Below are 23,831 nucleotides of genomic sequence, written 5' to 3' on the forward strand. Positions count from 1 at the left end.
TGTGGGCTTGCTTTGAAAGAGACGCGCTGCAGACAGACAGACAGACGAGCATCAGACGTCGGCTGCAGCTCTTTTTTCTCTCGCTCTCATCTGATGCGGCTCTGTACTTACCCCGATGCGTCTGTGCTTTGTCTCTCTTCCCCCCGTGTGTTTTTCTTACGGAGCGTGGGCACACGTGCTTCTGCTGCTGCACTGATAGATGAGTTGTGACACGGGGAGAGGGACGATGGAGAAGCATAATGGGCTCATCTCTGAGTTTTACAGGAAGAGGAGACGGCTTCGGCATAAGCTTATTCCTGCGATGTCAGAAGCTGAGTTGCATACGTATGGGCGTAAATAAAGTTTCGGGAGGACTTTCGAGGAAAGTGTGTGATTTGAAATCGGCCTTTTGATTATTCTCAAGGAATTTTTCAATGCCTTTGAATTATACAAACGCACATTTCGGATTCTTTTGTTCAGACAGCTTCGCAATCTCCGCATCTTTACGTAATCACAGCCCGGGATGAATTTCAGGACTTCACATATCTATACATTATCTCGAATTCCGTCCGTACAAACCGCTGCATATGTGCACAGGAACTCTCGTTTTTCCTCAAAACAAAAGCTCGCGCGCGCGCGGCCTCAGACGTCGAATCCTGCATAATGCATGCGTCGTCTCGGCGCCCACGCATACCTCCACCGTACATCTATATACACACATCATGAATCGTATACAGTAAGCTGCAGCGTGTGTACTCGTGTTTCCGCGCCTGCGGCATTGCTTATCGATTTTTCTCTCGTGGTTTGGAAAAAAAAGTATACTCACGCGTATAAGTGGCTTCTGCGGTAAAGCGGGAAAGTTTGAATCGAGAGCGTTGTCTGTCTGTCAGACGAGAGCAAAAGTTGTCGATAGATATATAGGTAATTGATCAAGTATACCGCACCTGAGGTCGTTTGTATTTATACTGCTGGCTGATTAATGCGCGCGAGCTATTTCAGCCGCGCGGGATGATGATTTTTTGTTTATTGTATCTTTTGCGGCCGGCGAGAACGCGTACGCAAGGCTGCTATTTGAAATTCGATCGCGGGGATAGCGTGTTGAATTTTCTGAGAATCTCGTTCCTCGACTGTGTGTGTGTGTGTCTTATGCGTGCGCGTGTACTTTGCGAATTACGTTTGCCTTATAGTTTGATGCTGCGTGTTATATGATCGAAGCAGTATTTGGACAGGTGCTCAAGATCACGTGAATGTATAATGCGGGAATTGAAAACGTTCAAACATCGCGCTAAAGCTCCACATCTTCGCGTAATACAACGTCTGAGAACATGAAAATTGATAAAAGGAGCATGTGTCGAGATCATGTGCTTATATGACACTTTTGGAAAACAAATCATCGTGCTCTTATCGCAGCTCAACTTTGTATCTTCATATGACTGATCCACAGTCTAAAAAGTCACGCTTATATTTTCAGCGCCGACGATCAGTTGGCTTCGTAGTAAAAAATAGAATTCGATACAAAAGCGCTTTTTTCCATACCGTTGCACTGACAGTACACGAATCGAAAGAGTTGCAAAAAGGCCGTTTATTCTAGCACAATGCATCGCAACTGTCCAAACAGTACAATCGCAGGGAACGCAAATAGCGTATAAAACGTATATAACGACTCACCTTCCAAGTCCGAAATATAATACACGTCTTAGCCCGTTTATCTCATCGCGATGACACCGGTTACGTAATCCCCCCGACGTATAGTACTATAGTGTGTGTCGCAATTTATACGATTAGACGCTGACCGCATCACGTTGCAGTACAAATTTTCGCATCGGCTTACTCTCGAATTGTCGCGAGGAGTTGCTATCCGTCGCGTCCTCCTTGACGAACGTCGAAATTGCAGCAATTTGTCAGACGGGATAATCTACGTAAACAATATGTATTTTTTAATTTCTTTCCTGAACAAGAAAATTGTCGGCAACTCGGTGCGCACATGTAAAGGAGGAAGCAATAGCTAATGCTGTAATGTATGCGCTGGACGTTGACTTATACATTGTTTTCACTCGCAGTCGAGTATATTACATCATAGCAGCGCTAGAACATCTCCATCGATGTTCAGCCGCAACGTAACATCTTCCAAAATTCATCACAAAAACGGAGAGAAGAGTAAGCTATACAATACAATCCCCGACCCTATACAATGCTCTCACAGCCGGTATATGACTCACTATAAATGACGCCAGCAGCAGCGATGACGCGTTCACGCGAGGGAGAAGACATCAGTTGCAGCTGCACACGCGACTCCGCGAAGAGAAATTATTGTTGACGCGCAACTCGCATATGTTATATCGTTATCACACACCCTGCTGACAATCGCAATTGTCGCTTTGTGCAAGGCGACACTATACACGCGTGTCGTCTTCGCTGTGACCGATCGCTTTCGAGAATTTATATACTTTTTTATTCTTCTTATCGGACAAATACACACGAGCGGTACGACTTTATAATAAGGAGAATTAGGAGACGGAATCGTGAGCTGCACACGGCTCTTGATTACTTCCGCCAGCATCAGCGCGGCCTCGCGTTCGCGCGAGTTATCCTTATAACGTGCTGAAAACAACAACGACGAGGCGACGTAACGTCCGACGTAAGATTTTTCCACCGATGTGGCTGTGTGTTATTGGCTTCGATAGTAATTAACGCGTGCATATAGGATCGTATAATGTAGTGTGTACGGGATCATTGTTGTATTTCAATCCTTCGCTCTCTTCGCCTCGGCCTTTATCGCCTCCGTTTCCGCGTTCTCGTTTTTCATTGAAGATAGCTGATATCCGTTCTAAAAATACAACGAAAGACCGCCGGCGACTCATTCACGCGTATGGTGGGCCCATTATGAATGACATTTCTTTTTTTATTAATTCTTCCACTTTCATTCCTACGTGCACCCTCCACAACGTTAACCTCCGTATTCTCCTCATTTGCGCCAAATTCGTTGTCTCTCGGGCGTCTCGCGATTCTCGTTTGCCAAAAGCGCAGGTCGCAATAACGATCCGAAATAAAAATTCATCATCGCCTCTCCAAAACAAGCCGCTTCCTTACCGCACCAGCTTGACGAATGCAAAAAGAAACGCAGCCCTCGATCGCGGAAATCAACGCGTCCGTCTATACATAGCCTCTGCTGCTTTCCGCGGAACTGAAAAAAAGGCAAATATATATAGTTAAGCGCTACTGCGGCGAAAGAAAAAGAGGATCCGCTCGAGATCAGTTGGCGTGGCTCCCTCTATTGTTGCGCCGCTGCCAGCGCCGAAATGTCGAAATAATCGCGACGGCTCCAAGAGTCGTATACATTAGAGCAGCGAAAAACGAAAACGAGACGATCTGTGTGCTTCCCGATATGAAAGCCACGTCATGGTTTTTATAGCGCGACGTAATTATAATATGAAAGGAGAATAAAACGCGGCGTGTTTTTGATGGTGTAGTCGAGTACATATCCGGTTTTTCGATGCTTCCTCGCGCTTATCTCTTTTAAGAACGCGGTTCGCGATGATTTACGATGGCAATTAGGGTCGGCGAGAGGCGCGTATACACAATGGATGTTTAATTTTCGTAAAGCCGTGAGGGATTAGGGTCGGAAATCCAGAGTCATGATTTAAGAAACCCGAATTCCGAAGGATTAAGAATCGCCCTCCCACGCCATGCGTGCGCGGTACATACGAGTCGATCGCTCGCGTTCCGGGAAAACGCCTCGTACGAATTCGATTAAATCCGACTGACTGCGGGATAAGCGCGCCGAAGCTATCGGTATATTTTGGCTATGTAGCCTCGTCGTCATCCGCGCAAAAGTCTCGGCTCTTTTTCGTTTCGAAACGCTCTCGCCTCTATTTCTCATCGCAGCGTCGCGAGCGAGTCCAAGGCTATATGCAGCTGCGGAGAGACAGAAGAGATAGTCGCGCAGGCTCTCCGGTCTCTGGACTTCTAATTTCAGAGCGTGACTAACGCTTTACCCCGAGTTTTTCGGGCAATATTTTGCAGCCAAAATACACGGATCCGCCGATGATTAGTACCAATCGCCTATAGTCTCGCTGTGTAGTAGAATAAAACTCGTCGGTACACACGCACTATGTGTACACCGCACGAAGCATTTAACGCCTCGTCATATACTCGCCCGACGCGCTATAAATCTAAATTTAAAAGTCTCGCCGCCTCTATCTCAATTTCCTCCGTTTCACACACAAAGCCCACGCTTATAACGCGCATATAACGCTACTGCATCGTGCTCAAAAGTCATTCAGATAAATTCTTATCTCCGCGCGCAACGACTCTCTCTCTCTCTCTCTCTCTCTCTCTCTCTCTCTCTGTCTGCTTGTCGTACATATTATATACTCCTTCCATACGTAGTGGCACACGCGCCGTCCTTTTTTTCGCGTCGCGCGACAACACATGTCAACGCGGTCGCAGCAGCAACAGCTTATCGATAAAACGATTTGCATCGCGTGTACTATACTACGTACGCGGCGGTGTCCTGTTGCACGGAGTTTACACTCTTCCCTCTGCGAATCGATATGGGAACAATGTACATCGTGCAGGTTATATATATAATATAGCGATATGTTGACGAGTACTAGACCTCGTCTGCCATTGCCAACATCGAAGAGAGAAAGAAAGGAGATGGGAGATATAAACGCGCGACGGTGTCGGCGGCTTTTATTATTTCAGACTAAATGAGTCATCGCGACTATACGACATCGGGGGCTTCTACGCTGTGTGGATGTGGATGCCGCATCGCCGTCGTATAAATATTATTGTATTGAGGAGGTTTATTGGTTTTCGATATTGTAATCCGGCGCGCTCTCGGCTATAATAAGCTATCGAGTGGGCTTTTTTTATCCGATCCTCATGCGCGCGAGCGCGATAGATTTTTCTCGATGAACTAAAAAAAAATCCTCTGAATATGCGCAACGCACTTAACCTTGGGAATTCAATCTCGTGCGCGCGCGTTCGAAGAAATCGTAAAGTTTTTAGTGCACCTGCGCGCGGAGAGGATCTTCGCTCTTCATATCCAATCGTCTATCGAAAGAGAAAGAAAAAATCGAGATAGCCGCGCGCTTTCTTCTCGCTCAAAGATATGCATTCGATGTCATATCGGTAGCTCATCGGGAGTAAACAATCGGTCGTCGCGGTGACTCTATCGTCGAGAAATCTCGCTGTCGGCCCGCGTGATTCAACCCGCGGGATGTAAAACACATAGCGCGCATTCCTCGCGCGAGAGTTCATTGCAATTACGGACAATCAAAGTTTCGCGCCGAGATGTGGTGCGCGAGACCCGCAGAGACTGATGTGTGTATATCGTGACTTTGACTTCGAGAGCTGTGTACAAGTTTGAGTATCGTGTGCGTGAGCGGGTGATTCGCCAACGCTTCGCGCGGTGATAAAAAAAAATGTGCCGGCGTGAATTCCTTATCTCTTATGTGTCTCCGATGAATAATGCGGCGACTCGCGAGCGGGTAGACAAAACGATTTTTTACGCACCGCACGCGCTGAGTTTACAATAACCTGGTTCTCTTTTTTTCTGCGAGCGTTTCTCAACTCGCGCGCACGAAATAGCGAACGGATCTTCGTTTTTTGATTAACGAGATTTTGTGTAGTACATTGTACGCGTATAGATAAGATGTACGTGACTCCGCTAACGAAAGTTTTCCAGAGCACGCGAGTCCTCGAATTTGATAGACACGTCTCTTATTGCACGATTTCTTTGTCTTTCTCTTAACTGCCGCGAAAAACCATTAACATTCCCGTGCGATCTTTATCTATACATAAAATTCCTCCTGCGCGCGAGAGATAAATTCATCAACGCGATTAATGCCAAGCTCGTATACATTTATAATCCTCGTAAAGTCATTCCGCGTAATATTTCGTCGAGAGGCTTTTCCGCACCATTAGAGATGAAATCCAGCGCAGGCAGACATCGAATTTCCGCTAATTAAGCTCCCGCATTCAATGGCGAGCTCGACTCCGCGTTTGCATACACACAGAACTTTATATAATATGTATAACCAAGCGCATATATTCGCGCGAAAAATTAGCGAATTTCTCGTTTATCGCCGCGCATCAAAGGAAAAATTCGAAATCCAAAGCTAAGGCGCGGCGTGTATGTGGATAGGCAAATTAATAGCGGCGGCGGTGTACTGTTAATTGCATTCGGAATGCGGCGCGCGCGTTTTAATTGCGCATCCGCATAGCTCGCCGCTTGCATATGTGCGGGAGCTCGTCCTATGCTCAGTAGCCTGGAGGGCAATGCATAGCCGAGTATGCTGTATACTGGCTCTATCGCGACAGGTCGTGCGAGAGAGGGCTAGCTATACAGTTAGAAGCAAGCACTCTGTGCGGTGTGTATACATTATTATAGTTATACGACGAGAGGCTTGAGTCGATCCATCAACGCCTGATTTATATCGGCGAGAGGCTGCACAAAAGGGCCTTTCGTATATAAGCGTCGAGCTGTTTGGAGAAACTATTAGGCGAAATTTCGGCCGGCTCTATTTTTCTTACATGTATTGTGTACTGTTAACGAGGCCTGTGTGCCGTTCGCTCTATTAACAGCCTGCTCTGCCACCCTCATAACGAGCTTATTGGAGTATTATATCGTCGATGTTCCGCCGGGTGACTCCAGTGCATCGGGGCGTGTGTGGGTCGTGGGTGCAACAGCGTATTATATATTTTTTTCGAATTTCTTCCTCGCGCGGTAATTGTGTCACGAGATATCGCTAACTTCTATTATTGACCTGGCGGCGATGCGATTTTTCTGATACAAGCCCGTTATCTGCGGTCTAAAGTACACCGAACCTGTATAATCAGCTACACTTTATTATATATGTATATCAATCGCAACGAAAAATCCCAGCCTGAAATTCGCAAACAAAGAACAGGTACAATCTAGACATATAGTTACACGCGCGGAAAGGAAGGACGAACCGACAACTTTCCGGTCTGCTGGACAAGCGCATGCAGGCACGGGGTCATCAGCATCGCGCGTACGAGTTCCAAGGGCGTGGGAGTAGTCTGCTGCAGCAGCCGGATGATGATATCCACAAGGGGAGCCGAAATTTTCGTGTGCACCACTCTGTGGCGAATGACTCGAGGGGAGCTAACGTTTATTGGGCTGATTCAGCTCGACTTCCATTTCGATCCGGGGTAATTCTGACAATTAGATCGGAATGCATTAGTTCCAGTTATATAGCTCGCGCATATTATAACGTTATACGAGGGTATATGAAATTTCGATAAGGCAAGGTCGCCGGAGCCCGCGATGAAAGTGAATAGAATGGATCAAGCGCGGGAGCGCGGCGGAATATCCAATCGATGCTATTAATAGGGCACGTGATGCATGTATAAACAATATCTGCGCGCGAGAGAGAGCCGCCGCGTCGATATTCCCCGGAAAGTTGAATAACAATATCCTGGTAGCTATAACTGCGCCGTTGAGGAAACTACGCGATGTATTCGCGCGCGTGATGCTCTTTTCCTTGAGAATATAAAATCGCGCTTTTGCGCGTCTATGCTGATTTCGCCGAGGAGAGGAGGAAAACGCGCTGCGCCTCTTGTTATCGCAACCGAATACCTTCACCTTTTCTAGCTCGAAATTTTCTATAAACACACATCCAATAAGAATACTCCCTATAATAGCAAACGTCGCGCGATTGACCGCGTTGCACATCGCAGTGGTCGTTGCACCGCGCGCTGCATATAAACTCCTCCGCGCGTGTGCATCTATATACACACAATTGTGACGGCACACGTATAATACTCTGCAGCGACGACGACGACGTATTGGTGCCGGGCCCCTTTAATCCAGCCGGTAATAAAGATGAACAGTGACGCGAGTCGAAGGAAGCCTTGAGTTGCCGCGTCACAGGAAACGCACTAGAAGCTAGCCCACTTATCGCGATTGCATTGTGCGCTGCTGCAGTTCACCCGCACCTATTGCGCCTCTGCGTGTAAGTGTATACGCTCGTAGCTTCTTCCTTTCGTGTATGTGGAAATGAACTGGGAGCGTCGGACCGACACCTCGTCGAGGGTATTACCGACGTGTGGAGCAACGCGTTGTATGCTTCGCTTTATGATTTTTTCGTTTTTTTTTCTTTTCGTCAATGGTTCTCGGTATAGAGGTCGTATAAACGTTGAATAACGACGGCTTTTATACGTATCTGTAAACCTGACTCGTAAAAAGAAGATTAAAATAAAATCGTATCGTTATTTCTCACCGCGAATATATTTATAAAATAACGTCGTCACTCCTCTGCGACTTTTCGTTAATATCATACCGAGTGGGCACGTATAACGTGTTCCGCGATAATTCCCCAAAGGAGCTCGTATAATAATATAATACGACGACGTCGCGCTCTTTTTGCGTACGACATTACATCACAGCAGCGAGAGAAATGCGCAAATATTCGCACAGCTCTGATTCGTCGTAATCGTCCCCGACCTCAAGGCGCACTAAACTTCAAACTCCCTGCCACAATGAAGTCCAATTCCCGGTCAATCAAAATCGCTCCCATTGACACGCGTATAATACCTATATAACGCAAATCGTTCTCCGCATTCATCCCACCGCTGTCGTCGCGCATGAATTTTCCCCTCGATTATATGTATAACGATGCAGCGAGTCATCGCGCATGTGTGTATAAAAGCTGCGCGAATCTCGCCGCGTTGGAAAGTGGTTCACGGCCGACGATTAGGAAAGCAGGTGCAGAGAATAGGGTATACCCCGATATCGAGAGGAGACTATATAGCTGCAGGCCGCTCTGATTTCGCATACTGCAGCTGTCGTCTACGTCATAGAAACGAATCGTCTGCGTCGACGTGTTAGTTTTTCTTTCTCTGATTTCTTTTTCAGAGTCGTTCATCGGTGTATTCCCGAGACACATGGCGCTGCACCGAAGTGGGATTATACGTCAGCTCCTCTTCGGTACACACCCACTGGTGGACTCTACACAGCATCAGCTGCGATCCTGCACCTACGAAGCATCGCGAAATGTAAAGAAGAAGTATACCTTACACCTTCGCGCACGTATACGGCAGCAGCAGGTAGTCGGCCGCGTTCCAGCCTCGTCGATTACGTCACGGCTCCTTTCACTCCTTTTATACCAGGCGCGCGAGACCTATAGCTGTACACCGCTTGGACTTACGACGCGTAAATAAATACACGGGGGCAGTTACCTTGCGCGATTATAGTTGTACGCAGGCGACGATGCGCGCGTGACTCTATTCGCGTCTATCGATGTACTGAGCGGTTATGATACTCTCGTCATAGAGGAGCGAAGGAATGCGCCGCTCGTTATATTATGGATGTGGATCAAAGTCGCGGCGACGGGATGGAATGCGCGGAACATAATTGTTGTTCTTTTTTGCAGCAGCAGCAGCAGCGCAGCGAAGCCAGGGATGGTAGATCTCGGGAACTTGTCTGGAATGTAGAGGATTGTTAAATTTGGATTTAACCCAAATTTCGAAACGTATATATTTTACGTAAACACACTACTTCGCATCTGACCTGTTTTTTCTTTCGAGAAATGTATGGATATTGCCGTACTTGGCATCCTTATTCTCGGCCATTATATAAATCTGCTCGCGTTTTTAAACCTGTATGCGCTTTCGATTAAAGTGTTATTTTGCGGATAGGAAAGATCCTGCGAGCTGCGTCAGCTGTTCGGCATCAAGATGCATGTATGCACAATGTATTGCGTATAACGTGCGGTGACGAACAAAAAACACATCGGGCCAAATTCAGATCGAAAATACATTTGCATTTGAAACGAATTAAAGCCGAAACCAAGATTCGAAAGTCGACGAGAATATCTTCAATACAATCGATGACGTACAATGGACTTATTAGGGTGCGAACAGCGCGTTTTCTCTCTATTATCTATGATGAATATTTCTCGCGAGAAGCTTCCAAATCTGCGCTGTGCAAATTTACGTAACGAATTGTTGCCGAAACTCTCGCAAAAAATGACAGCTTGATCTTGTCTTATTAACTTTCAAAACGACGACTCTCCCCGTTTGCTTTTCAGCCGATTGTTTCTAATCTCTCGCTGGCTTTCTCCGCAGCAGCCGCAAAAGTAAAAAGAACAATCGAAGAGCACTCGTAATCTGGAGCACTTTATGCTTTACGATTAATCAGCGATAACGACTGCACACAGCGCTATACATCACGGCGAACCGCAAGCGTATGTATAATGTACCTGTAGCCAAGCTGACTGTAAAACATTTTATCAGGCCATAATTACAGCTAATGATCGTTTTTTAAGCTTATAGACACTTTCGCAAAAACCATAAACCTTTTTTCGCTCTTTTTCAAAAATGCTCGCGCCTATAGCGTTACATAGAGCAAACTCGTTTCGAGAGACTTTCCAAGTAGAGGGTCAATGGCAACGCGTTAGCTGTTCTAACGCATACACAAACACATGGCAGTGCAACGGGAAAGCGCTCGAGCGATGATAAAAATTCGCTATGCGAGTACTGCGCACATAGAATCGTTGTTCATGTTTTTTATCGCCGGATGATCATTAGCCACACAGTGAAACTTTGAGTCGAATATGAACGAATCTGTTATACACTCGCGATATCTATGTACGCTATCGAACTAATTTGTAAGCGATAACTGTGAAATGTTATTCGTAATCGTTGCGGGGAAATAATTTCGAGATTAGTCACGAAACCGTATAAAAGCGCGAGTATTAATAAATATAGCTATTGCGCTCGAACGAGCGCATTTATTATAAGTACATTCGAAACTTCCGCTGCGCGCGCTTTATATTATTATACCGATTAAAATACCGACCGGCGGAACATTCCGCAACCGAAACTCTATACGCACGGCCCAGCAAAACGTTGCGAAAAATGAACGTCCATTACAGATTTTTCCCTCGCGGTGTATCCTGCACTTTTTTCCATATATTCTGAACGTTCGATAATGCAGCCGAGCGGAGAGAAAGTCGCAATTTATTACAAACTTGTTAATTGTATACAAGCGCAAGCGGATTTTTCGCAAAATCTCGTAAACGGCGCAGACAATGACGCGACGTCCCTATACACGCAATAGATTATTCATGCTCGAAAGCCCCGCGCGCGTTACGCAGTTTCGTCGAAAGAGAAATTACGGGGCTTTTGTAGGATTTCGAGTGGATAGGCACCGAGCGAGAAATTTGCTAATCTGGTCGTGTACTGCGTCGTCGTTACACGTGGTCGAATTTGACGGATCGTGATATTATGGTATATGCAGTAATGGAAAAAGAATAACGCTCGTCTTGTTTATGTTTAATTGGAAATGAAAAGAGCGTCGGACATACCCATACACTGTTTTATCTAAAATCGGGGAGTCTTTGCTGCAGATAAAGAAACGATAAAAAAAATTACGACCATCAACAGCGATGATAAAAGCGAAGCAATCGATCTTTCTATAAAATCGTGATTAATGAAAATCTCCACTTCCCTATCTCTCTCGACTCGAGCGAGCAAAAGACTTACGTAAAAACAGTCAATTACAATTAATAGCCTTCCTACTTTCCATCGAAATAACAATCGACAGCTCATTGTTTCCATATTTTTCTATTTACCTGCAAAGTTGCATAAAATAACAGCAGCCTAACTACCTCCTCGTGTCGCGACTTTTCCTCGATCTTTCTCCGAGTATAATTCCGTAATGCTTTGGCACACATTAGATATAAATTGATTTGCATTCGCTGCAGTGTCGCGTCGCCGACCTCCTCCGTATCTAAATTGCGCTATACGTATATAACGCATTCGCGCATATTGCTTTATGCGACAGATTTATGTACAGCAGTTATACATGTATACTATTCCACGAACTGACATCGAAAGACGAAAAGTAAGTGCCCACGCGCAAGCACGCCCGTCTCGTCGACAAAAAAGAAAGGATGAAACCTTCGAAAATTCCCAGCAGCTTTTTCGAAAAAGTCACGGCCCTGACTCGCTCGTAAAACTCGAAACGAAAAAAAAGACCACATCGTCAGACGAGGATTTTCCGTTGAGGTAATATGACGCGGAAAGTATAAACCAGCTTCGGTTTCTGAAATCAGAAAGCGAAATATGATTTCCTCGTGAAAACGTGCCACTACCAGCCATATACGCTCGCTCTGTTTTTTTTCCTTTTCTGTTCCTCGACTATACATTATATATCCACACCTCGTCGCTAGAGTTCACAGAGAGCAGCGAATTTCGCGCCGCAGCTCTCAAGGCCGTTCAAAAGGAGAACGTCGAGTGCTCGCTTACGCGGATTTCCGTCTCTACTCGAGTACACATATCTGCAGTGCAACAATCTCCTGCCTACATGGTTTTCGTTCGCTCGAGAGTTTCGAATGTGTATACATACATACTACACGCGCTTGTCGAGGAATTTCGGGGATTCGCACGCGTGCGGAGAACGCTAAGAATAGGCGCCGCGAGGGCTTCTCGGTAGAGATTATATTTTTACAAGAAAGTTTTACGATCGACGGGGTATGCGTGCGCGGCTTTGCAGCTGAATTGATCTTCGATGAATATACGGCGCGTATTAATAAATTCGACGAGAGCTGCGGTACATTACATAGCAGTGTTTTGATGAATTCGAAAGCGCTCCAGAATCGAGAATAAATTCGCTTTGCGTATTTTCAGCTCGCCTCGAGCTATATATTCTTGTATCGCACTTATAAAAAATAAAAACGATCGCACACCTGCGCAGCGCATGTATCGGTCGGGCCGAAAATCAAAGCGCGAACCTCGTCCTTGGGCGCACCCAGTCGCGCCGAGAGATATAAGTATATACAATAGCTCTGGCGAGCGAAGAAAGCGAGAAAGACGGTTAAAAAACACATCGGAGCCACGCGCGAGTGCATTACCGCGAAGGCGAGGCTTCTCGCCGCGCATCATCTGGCTTCCGAAAGTCGAACCGATATGCGCCTGCATGAGCGAGCATTAGCGCTAAACATCATAGCGGCCGCAACGGTGAATCAGTCAATTAGTCGGTGTGGGTATCGATCAACGACAGCTCTGTGTATATGCGGCAAGCCTTACAACTAGCTTCTCACACTTTTTGCCTTATAACACACATATGTATGTATAGCAGCGAAGATTAATATATATGCGCATACAGTCGAGAACAAAGCTGCCTTTCAAAAGCGTCGCGTCGTCGCTGCTTGAGAGAGACTACTTTTACTCTTTCTAGGGGAAGGCACTTCAAAGAACCGCGCGACCCCGCGCGCGCTGCACTTGGCCGCGGAATTTATGGCCTTCTTATGCATTCTCTTTCTCTGGCTTCACTGTCGCGTCCGTTTCACTAGACCTGAGAGAGCAGGTCCTCGGGATCGTTCCGCTAGAGAGACCCTCGTAATGGGATTAACTCGACACCGGTCAAAACACTTGCACCACTGACCCGACTGTTGAGAAAACGAAGACCGACAGTTTTTTTTACGACACTGTAAACATAGGCGATACGCCGCTTATGCAGCAGGTCCCATTGCTTTACGACCAGTAAAAATTCTATCAATGGTCGAAGCGTTCGAAAATAAACGTTTTGTCCCGAGGGTTGTAAAAATTGAGACCGGGGTTACTTTTGAAAAATCCCTCTATTTCAGTTTTATAGTATGCAGAGCCGTTCGGAGGAAACTCATTTGCTTGGAGAGAAAAACCGTGCCTTAGTGCTTGACAATAACTCAATCTGCCAATCTGCTTCGCAACTATAAGCATCTTCGAAGATCGCTATCGCTAAAATCAGCGGCATTCCAGGAATGAAAATTTTCCATTGTCTCGAATCGACGTGTAATGACAATTAGCGCGATTATACACGCTCGTCTTTCTGAAGAAAAAAGAAGAATAGAAATTCATCCGTCCAACTGGACGTCGCGTCGACATAATCAGAGGTCTCTTTGACAACGATGCGCAAAAGCCGTGGAAAGCACTTTGCATTGTACCACGCGGAGCAAAGCACGCGGCAGCGCTGCATTCTATACACATACAGAGCTCTATTGCGTAATTCGCGGTTCACTCTTCGGACGTCGCTCCGGCCTTGGGGCCGCGCGCGCTGTGAGAAAGTCCGGTGCTTCCCCGCGCGATACAACAGAAGAAGAAGAAAAAATACACAGCATGCGCAGCGACTAATTACCTCGACTGATTTTCTTTATTACAACGCCGTAACGAAAATTATCTTATAACGAAATATCATGATCATTCGCGTCCTATGTGTATCGTACAATATATTAAAAGTATATGTGTGGCTAAGTTGGCCAGCGAAAGATTCAACGTCTGCCCTTCTTGCCCTTGCCGCCACGACCACCGCCTCCACCACCCTTCTTCTTTCGCCCGTTCCTTTGTTTCTTCCTTTCGAGGATCTCGCGGGCCTTCAGTATCTGCTCTGGCCTCTTGAGCTCGTTCTTGGCTTTGAGCTTCTGCTGTAGCTTCTGGTTGTGCCTCGCCCAGTGTGTGTTCGCTGACGTTTGCACTGGAAGTTTGAAAAAAAAAGTTTTCAGAGTTTGTTCCGAATTGTTAGGCGAGAGCATTGTTTGAATTTCCGAGAGAAAAAAATCGAGGAATTTTCGCTAGCTGTAACAAATTTCATATTCCAAACTCGGTATCTCGAACTTTTGAACTTTTTCAGTTACACATTTCTATCGACGGTGAAAAACGCGATTCAACTGAAATAAATATGATATACACCGAGACACGGTAACTTTTCCACTCAAATAACTCGTGCGTTCGCTTCAATTTACGAACATTTTAAATTACGGGCCATAAAGCCCGCGCGAGAGTAAATTAAGCTATTATCTTTTCTATTTGAGAGGATTAAGTAGCTATCCCAGCTATAACTCTTAACGCGCAATTATCAAAGAAATTAATCCCATTGATATCACGTCGACGAGACGGCATCGATACCATCGTATAGATATATGGCTCTCGCATACGTTGCGAAGAGAAGAGCACTTGGACGACGATGCGCTCACCTACTGATAGATCAATGACTCTCTTCCTGCACTTAACTAGCGAATCGTGCTTTACTCAATCTAATTCGCAGTTAGTGCCATGGACGCGTAAGGATAAAAATAAACTTCGCTCTTATTAGCCGAATAAACCAATTAGTCGGCTGTCTACCAAGGCAATCAACTTTATCTCGTGTACTTTCATTTTTTTCCTAGCCGGATTATTTACATAATTCGCGTGCGCTTGCTGCCTCTCTCGCTCGGTAACGGGCTGCTTATTTGCGAATTGAAAAAGAACATTATCTTGGCCAAGGTGACATTTTCTCATTTGATTTTGCAAATTGTTTTATCACCGGTGTGTAATCATCGTAGCCTCGAATTGGCAATCGCAGTCGATAATGAACCACGAGACTGAATCTTTGGAGAGATTTTAATTCTGCAATAATTGATTCGGCGGTTGGATAATTATCCGTAATCAAACTCACGTTTTTGTATTTGAGGAGATATTTCTTCATCGTCATCGTCGTCCTGCCGACTGGCGTCGACTTTATTTTTCTCCTTCCATTGCGAATATCGTTTCGTTTTGTATGTTGCGGGAATCCAAACACCCGATTCTGTACGGATTTTTCCTGTTTTCGAATTCTGGAATAATGATGAACAAATATTATACAAAAATCTGTTGATGCCAGGGAATAAAATAAATTCAAAAATTCCTCTTCTTACGTTATTAACTGTGACCATCTTCTTCTTCTTTCTATCCCATTTTTTTATTTGAGTTTGTTGTCGTCTCGATTCTTCATTGTCCGCAGTAAATTCTATTTGAGCTTTTTCTGCTTCCGTTGCGAAAGTATTTACAGCCAATCTAACCAATTGAAAAGGCATAAGTATGTGTAATCAACGCGAATAAGATAGAAAAACTGAACGTTAATTAAATTACCCTGCTTCAGTATGTGAATCCACAGCTGCATATGGTATATAAAATTCGTCATCTTTGAGTACTTTTTGCTTCTTTTTCTTATCGTTTTTATACAAATCATCCATTTTTCTTTTTTTCGGTGCTATGACTTCACTAAATGCTGCATTTATTTCATCTGCACTGCTGGCTGGAAGTTTTGATGGCTCGGCTGCACCTAAAATATAAAAAAAACACGATATAGAGTGCTTTTTGTTCACCAAAGTGATAAATATAAACAAAGGGAATTACACGCTGCAGTCCGTATTTCTCTTTCTTCAACTTTTTTATAATGATTGATAATATTCTCTTTGTGGAACGCTCTCTTTTCTTTCATAACTTTATAATCCACTGAAGATGGTTTCGCAACTATTTCAAATATTGTCTAAAGATAAATAAAGACGTTAATAATATTTTGCATAACGTTTATATAAAACAGTTTTCTTCTTCGCAATGGATTAATAATAGTTACCCCGCGTGGCCGATAGCTTTTCATTTTCGATAATAAATTTGCTGCTTCATCATTAGCATCTCGAAATTCTGGTAATATTCCAGCTCGGTTAATATCAAGTTCCTTAATTCGTTTGTTGCTTTCAGCTGATGCTGGTGGCCTGGATCTACAGTATTGCTGATATGCATTGTTACACACATTTTGCATATTTGCCTGAAAATAGATTTAGTTTAACAAAACTAAATAAAATATCCAATTTCATGATTCTAAGCAAACCAATCTTACAATGTCAGTGACATTCTCATGCCATGCTATTAACTCTGACAGCTCTTCTTCAATCATTGATTGAGGCATTTTTCCAATTGAACCTTCTGGTATGTTTTTAGCCTCAGATACAGGTACTATATTGAAAGAACGACCTAGGAACAAGTGCAAATCTAAAAGATAAGCATATTCATCTGGGGCAACAATGTTGTATGCAGTTCCACTTCTTCCAGCTCGAGCACATCTACCTAATAATCATAAAATTGTAGTTTATTTTAATTACATTTTTATAATTGTTCAAACAAGATGATACTGACCTACTCTATGTATAAACAATTTGCTCTTTGCTGGGAAATTAAAATTAATGACATTGTCCAAGTGTGGAATGTCGATTCCTCTTGCAGCAACGTCCGTTACAACAAGAACTTTGACTTTTCCGTTTTGGAACTTGGCAGCATTTATTTTACGTGCTGATGGATCCAAGTTAGAGTATATGAATGTGTTTAATATTCCAGCTTGATCTAAAATCTGTAAACATAAAATGCCATTAAAAATTTGATCTTTAAAACACTAATTTTTAGAAAAATCTCTGTACTTGCTAAGCAATACCTGATGAATGTATTCAACATGATGCATAGTAGCAGCAAATATCACAGTCTGAGCTCCAGGCTTTATAACCTGCTTCAATAAACACATTAGCACAGCTAACTTTTCTTCAGGCCTACAAGTTATGAAGCAAAGTTTCAATTCATCTGGCAACTTGCTTTCAACATCAAGACGTACAAGAACTGGATTTCTCAGACCAGCAGTTGCAAATTCTACCAATACTTTTGGTAATGTTGCAGAGAATAGAAGAGTTTGTCTATTTTTTGGCAATCTATTAGCTATCTCATGAATTTGTTCACCAAATCCCATCTCAAATAATCTAAAATATTTTAAACATTCATAAAAATTTGCAATATAAGGATATTCAAACAAGAAGATCAGTTACAAACCTGTCAGCCTCGTCAAATATTACAAACTCAATACTTTTCAAATTCATATCCATTTCAATGCATATGTGAAGAAATCGACCAGGAGTTGCAACTATGATATCTGGATTGCCATGAATAGCTGAAAATTGATTGTCCATACTATCTCCACCCAAAATGACAGATGACTTCAATCCCGTAAAGCGTCCTATTTCCTTTATGAATCTCTGTGTTTGAAGTGCTAATTCTCTGGTCGGTGAAAGAATCAAAGCACGCGCACCAGTTTTGGCTTGTCTTGTTTTCAATTTCTCAAACATCGGTATCAAGAAGCAAGCAGTTTTACCACTTCCCGTGCGAGCCATAGCAACAACATCTCTTCCATCAAGAGCTATTGGAATTGTCTATGTAGACAGATGTAAATTTGCCATTAGGTGTTACTCATAAAAACTTTTTGTTATTCAACTTACCTTTCTCTGAATAGGTGTTGGTATTTTATATCCGCGTTTTAAAATGCCTCTTATGACGGATTGGCTCAGACCCATAGATTGAAAGCCACCAGACTTATTCGATTTCTTACCGGCCTTCTTTTTATTCTCTTTAATGATATTATTTTCTTCCTCGTCATCTTCGTCCGAATTCCTCGGATCTGCGTATTCTTCTACGTCCATTTTTCAGTAGAATTACTCAAAAAAAAAAACTATTATTTGTACAATCGTATTGCAAGTTTCACGCACGTTGACGCACGTGTGGAAAATCAACATGGATAAACAAGAAAGAACCTAACCTATATACACGTTACTCTTCGCTAAAGTCTTTTCACAATATGCGGCATCGCAACGCAGTACCAATACGAACTTGGCGAAATTCTCCGTTTCTTACTGGTCATAAATTCAAAAGAATGACAATGTAGTATAATTTTTGCTATACTTACACCTTTTGAAAAACCATAAAATTCTATAAAATATATCACCATTATATAAATTGAGATTAGAATGAGAAAATAAATTCTGTTAAAATTATAAATTGAAATATTTGACAAATATTGAAAATATATCACAACGAACAAACCTTTTAAGCTCCGGAACTATCAGAAAATCTAACCTTAATTTTCTTCGGAGTTTTCGTGCGGGTTTTGTTACGCAGTTTGATATGCGGCTCCTGCTCAGCGACGTTGTTTACAAATTTAACGCGCGAGATACGATTGATTGTGTTTATATTGATCACTTTTCATTTATTATGTTTTAAAATGCAACTCAAGCATTTTAAGAAAACCTTCATAATGAACAACGAATGGTCGAAAACATGCAAAGCTCTGAAAGGACTTTTAGATATCCTAGTCTGCTCCAAGTGGTGAGAAAATAGTTTTTAACTAACATTTTATTTTACGTGATACTTTTGGAGCTTTTATATATTTGAACAAAAAATTAAACTCGTTATTGTGTCGTTCCTCCATTTTTCAGCCAAAACAATTTATACAATCCTGAGCAATTTTTAGGATGTGGTCATTTTTCATGCATATCATGTTTGAAAAATAACAGTGCTTCATGCAACGAGTGCCAGTTACCTAATGAAAACAAAGATACTATGAAAGATATTCAACGAATAGCAGAAGCTTGCAGTATCATTGCAAACGAAATTGGGTATAAGTAAGTGATAAGATTTATTTATTTTTTAGCATCAACTATTTATCATGGGATGATAATGCACAATATAATACTTTTCTTACTTATTAAACTCAATTATATATTATTTGCAGGCATAACATTGAAAATTTAGAAACAAGACCTCAATTACCTCCAGTACATAACACGGGAAATAGTACCGATTCAAGTATACCAAAGACGAAACAAGATAAACAAAACAAGCGCAAAGGTGGAACATATTCAATTAACGACCATTTAAAAAAAACTAAATGGGACAAACCTGCTACTCCATTTCGCATACCAAAGAATATTGATAAAAGGAATGGAGTTGGAGAAACAAGATTGCAAGTAGAATGTAAAAGGGTAAATTTTAATTAACTTATTTTTTTTAACTAAACTTTTTTATTTTTTTTCAAACTGTATATTTATTTTAGGGTAACATAAAAAATGTAGAAGATTTGCTAAAAGCAGGAGCAGATCCAAATGTTACCTGTCATGCAGGTTGGACAGCATTGGTGAATATTTATTATCTATACATGTGTGTTTAGTACTATGTGCTTTTGAAGCATCTTAAAATTAATCATTTTTTAGCAAGAAACTTCTGATTTCCATCACTATGCGATAGTCGAAATTCTTTTAAAATACAAAGCTGATATTAATAAACCAGGACATGAAGGTAGGACAGCTTTGCATGAGGCAGTTAAAAATCAAGATGTAAAAATGGTCCAATTGCTGTTAAAGCATGGTGCAAAAATAAATATAAAAGATGGAAATAATAAGACACCAATGTAGGTTTTGCTTAATTGATATTCTATGCATAATCCTAGATCTATATTTACATCTAAATATAATTATTTTATAGAGACTATTGCGTATCGGATGAAATAAAATTATTGTTAGACCCTAATAACGAAGAGTCTGACAAAACTCTAAGGATTCCTGAATTAATACAAAATGGTATAAGTAATAACAGGCCAAAAAGCAGAATACAAAATCGTGTGTGTGAAAAGGATATCATTGATACAAATGGAAGTGCTCATAAAAATCCCACAAATCGTAATGTCACTAGTTCAAGAAGAATCACACGTCACAGCATATGCCAGGACATTAATAAAGAAGGTTCCAGAAAGAAAAGTATTACAGATTATTTTCTAAGCATTGACCAACCTGGTACTTCTAAAGTTAATAATTATGACAGTCTTCCAAGAAATAGCGAAAAAGTAATAGAAAAACAAAGTGCAATAAGCTCAAGCTCTCCACATAGCAAGCCTTGTGTAGAAGATCCACAAAAAGATCTATTAAAAAAGAGCACATCCAAAAATATACAAAACGATTCTTGTGAAATAGCTGTGACAAAGACTTTGGCAAATGTTAATGTTGCAAAAAGTCAACTAAATTTTCCACAGGCACGTACTTCAAAAATTACATATAGTAATGATCAAACAAATCATAAAAATGATTCAAATGACAAAAAAGGTTTGAAATCTAAATTTTGCTCCAAAAACGATGATTCTGACAGTGACATCGAATTAGTATTTGAAGCTAAAAATGACCAAGCAGAAGTCTGCAGTATTAAATTGATAAAGGACGAGGATCATTTAAAGAATGATACAATATACGTGAAAACGAATGAAAAAGATTGTATTAGTTCTCAAGAGAGTATTGATGTTGTGAACACCAGTTCTTTTATAGCTACTGAAGATGCAATTATAGACGTAGAGAACTAAATATTTTATTTTTAAGTTTTTATATAAATTTTATACGAAATTTTATAATGGATCAAATTAAATTTAAATGTTACAGTGCAATCAATGAAAATGTAATTTTAACAAATAAACGTATAACGTGCCTTTTCAAAATAATTCAAGACTCAATTATTTCAACTTACTACTTAAATATTTATTATACCTACTCGCTTTAGAAAATTCTAATATAGATATGTGAAATATTTATGCTGGTGAAATATTTTGGCAACTGCACATCTAGTTACATATAGGGTATTTTATTTCTCTAGGTAGTCATCAAATCAAAGAAATTGCGCGGGATATTATACGCTATTATACGCACTCGAGGACTCAACAGGTGTAGAATGCCGTGCTCTGCGAGTCGCACAATGAAACGTCCTCCGAAAAACAATTTTACTTGTCAAACTATATAATACGCACAGATCATTGTTGCAATACATTGAAGGAATAAATTATACAAACATGGCTACCGATTCAGTGTGGATAAAAACTCACGAAGCCCTCAACGATTTTTTTAAAATACTAACCTGTACAAAGTGGTGAGCTCATTTGTAACATTATCTATTGTTATCATTAAATGCATAATCTGCACCATAAAACGAATTTACGATTCTCAGTATTATTGTTATAGCAATGAAGTACTCTGTAATCCTAAACAATTTTTGAATTGTGGACATTTTGCCTGTGGCAGATGTATTGGCACTAGTACTAATTGTGTAGAATGCAATATACCAGGAGACGTATCTGACATTCATTCTGATTCTAAATTAAACGAGTTGCTAATCAATTTAAACATCATTTCTGAATCAGTGGGATTTATGTAAGTCTTAGCTAAATAATGCATTTCTTCTATAAAAACAAATAAAATTTATCATTTATAGAAAACCATCAGTGTCTTCCAACAATATAATTCCTGATACTGACAAACAATCAGAAATAGCAAATAGCGAAAATAGTTCAATTAAGAGGCCAAGAAATACAAGAGTTAAAAAATCAATTAAAAAAGCATCATCACTAGATGAAACTTTAAATAGCTCTATATGTGAGTCTACCTTTAGTTCTAGTAAAAGAAAAACTAATGAAATTATACCAAAAAATATTAATAAAAAGGATAAAAAAGGAGAGACTACCTTACATAGAGCTTGCAGACGTGTATGTTTTATTTCTATTACGAATTTATCAAAATACGTAATCATGCATTATAAAAATAATTTTGCTTTTACTTTTTAATACAGAATGAAATTGATCGTGTCAAACTACTTCTGAAACATGGGGCAAACCCAAATACCAAAGATAATGCTGGATGGACACCACTGGTTAGTGTTTTTTAATACTTGTATTTCATTTATATTCTTTTTTATAAATAATAAGTTGCTGATTATTTTTTCAGCAAGAGTCCGTCAACTATGGTTTTTATGAAGTTTGCGAAATTCTCCTTAATGCCGGAGTATCACCAGATACACCTGCATTTGATAATAGAACAGCGTTACATGAAGCTGTGATACTGGATGATTGCGATTTAGCATCTTTACTTATAAAATTTAATTCAAACAGAAATGTTTTTGACAATGTAGGAAAAAAACCAATGTAAGTTTATTACCTACCAATATTACACATACTTCGTAAATGCTAAGTAACAATAGTATTATATCTTTACAGAGATTATTGTAAATCACAAAAGATGGCTAACTTGTTCAAAACTTTGCAAAGTACAGTAGAAAATAAATCTGAAACAGTTGGTGAATCAAGTAAAATACAAGATGTCAATAAATCAATGAATCAATCAGCGACTGAAAATAAAATAGTCTTGTATGGATCAAATTTGAATAAGAAAAATCATAAATTACTTACTTATTTAGGAACTGAAAAGAAAATAAAAATTGTGAATAGTCTTGAGTAAGTTTTGATTTATAGTATAAAAGTTTTTTCATTTAATTTTTTAACAGGCAACATCTTTATTTTAGTCGTTCAGTCAGTCATGTAATATTTGAAACAGATTCAACTGGTAATATCAAAATGACTTATGATGTTCTGCTTAGCATAATATATGGCAAATGGTTACTGAACAGTGATTGTAAGTTTTTATATCAATCGAATGATAGTGTGAAATAGGGATTAGTTTCTGACTTATGAATTCATAATACTTTTAGGTCTATCTGTTCTGAAGGAAAGTGACAACATAGAAGCGATGGATTTAGAAATTTTCGAGCTAAATCCTCCTCAATTGATGGATGGTCCCGTTCGAGCTAGAGAAAATATTGAAAAACAGGTGAGATTCAAGTGATTTTCGCGAACTTTTAGAAAGGACTATTTATAATTTTTAATATTTTAAATTTACATGATTTTCAGAATCCAAAGCTGTTTAACAATTGCAATTTTTATTTTACAATGAAAAGTTATGAATCCACCACGTACGACGATATGAGTATTACGAGAAATCAGTTGATGAGACTTGTCTCAGCAGGGGATGGGGTCAGCATGACGCGCGAACCCAAACCAGAAGATATTAAAGGCTCTTTGAGTCCTTTTCACGTTGCGCACAATCCTCGGCATTCTTTGCATAAATGCACTCACTATATCATTTACAATCCCGATAATTTAAATTCCCTATCCCACAGAGTCACGTACAATATGCCATTCTTAAAATCTTTACCACTGATGTGGTTTATAGAATCGGTTCTTAGATTTCAATTGATAGATCCAGTTGATTTGGGCATTTAGCCTTAAAATATTTTACATTATAGATAAAACCAATGGTTAATTTATTTACGACCAATAGATTATATTTAATTCGTTATTGTATTTAAATATTAATAATGAAATATGTATATTTACAAAAATACAGTTGACTAAATGAAAAGATTAC

At 40.9% G+C, this 23,831-nt stretch overlaps 3 protein-coding genes across 3 annotated transcripts in view; 2 read left to right on the forward strand and 1 right to left on the reverse strand.

Moving 5' to 3' along the window:
• LOC100115992 (venom acid phosphatase-like) overlaps positions 1-23,830 on the forward strand; it is a 38,593-nt gene extending 14,763 nt beyond the window's left edge. The window contains exons 2-10 of the mRNA XM_031928417.1: positions 21,235-21,504; positions 21,597-21,785; positions 21,847-22,117; positions 22,201-22,281; positions 22,356-22,552; positions 22,625-22,861; positions 22,930-23,039; positions 23,116-23,234; positions 23,315-23,830. Coding sequence (XP_031784277.1) covers positions 21,428-21,504; positions 21,597-21,785; positions 21,847-22,117; positions 22,201-22,281; positions 22,356-22,552; positions 22,625-22,861; positions 22,930-23,039; positions 23,116-23,234; positions 23,315-23,686 — 1,653 coding nt within the window. The 5' untranslated portion in view covers positions 21,235-21,427 and the 3' untranslated portion in view covers positions 23,687-23,830. The remainder of the gene's footprint in view (positions 1-21,234; positions 21,505-21,596; positions 21,786-21,846; positions 22,118-22,200; positions 22,282-22,355; positions 22,553-22,624; positions 22,862-22,929; positions 23,040-23,115; positions 23,235-23,314) is intronic.
• On the reverse strand, positions 14,122-18,368 carry LOC100116065 (ATP-dependent RNA helicase DDX54). The gene is made up of 11 exons (XM_001600572.5): positions 18,045-18,368; positions 17,602-17,978; positions 17,216-17,531; positions 16,924-17,134; positions 16,628-16,854; positions 16,364-16,555; positions 16,144-16,276; positions 15,877-16,069; positions 15,663-15,801; positions 15,425-15,581; positions 14,122-14,464 (listed from the first exon to the last, which is right to left on the reverse strand). The coding sequence occupies exons 1-11, from the start codon at positions 18,243-18,245 to the stop codon at positions 14,262-14,264; spliced, it is 2,349 nt and encodes a 782-aa protein (XP_001600622.1). The 5' UTR covers positions 18,246-18,368; the 3' UTR covers positions 14,122-14,261.
• On the forward strand, positions 18,478-21,082 carry LOC100679962 (tonsoku-like protein). Its single transcript, XM_003426392.4, has 6 exons — positions 18,478-18,927; positions 19,038-19,223; positions 19,334-19,583; positions 19,655-19,735; positions 19,812-20,008; positions 20,083-21,082. Exons 1-6 carry the CDS (start codon positions 18,824-18,826, stop codon positions 20,945-20,947), a joined length of 1,683 nt encoding a protein of 560 aa, XP_003426440.1. The 5' UTR covers positions 18,478-18,823; the 3' UTR covers positions 20,948-21,082.
• Position 23,831: the final 1 nt, after the last annotated feature.

This window comes from Nasonia vitripennis, chromosome 4, assembly GCF_009193385.2.
Source record: "Nasonia vitripennis strain AsymCx chromosome 4, Nvit_psr_1.1, whole genome shotgun sequence".
In the NCBI taxonomy this organism is placed as follows: Eukaryota; Metazoa; Arthropoda; class Insecta; order Hymenoptera; family Pteromalidae; genus Nasonia; species Nasonia vitripennis.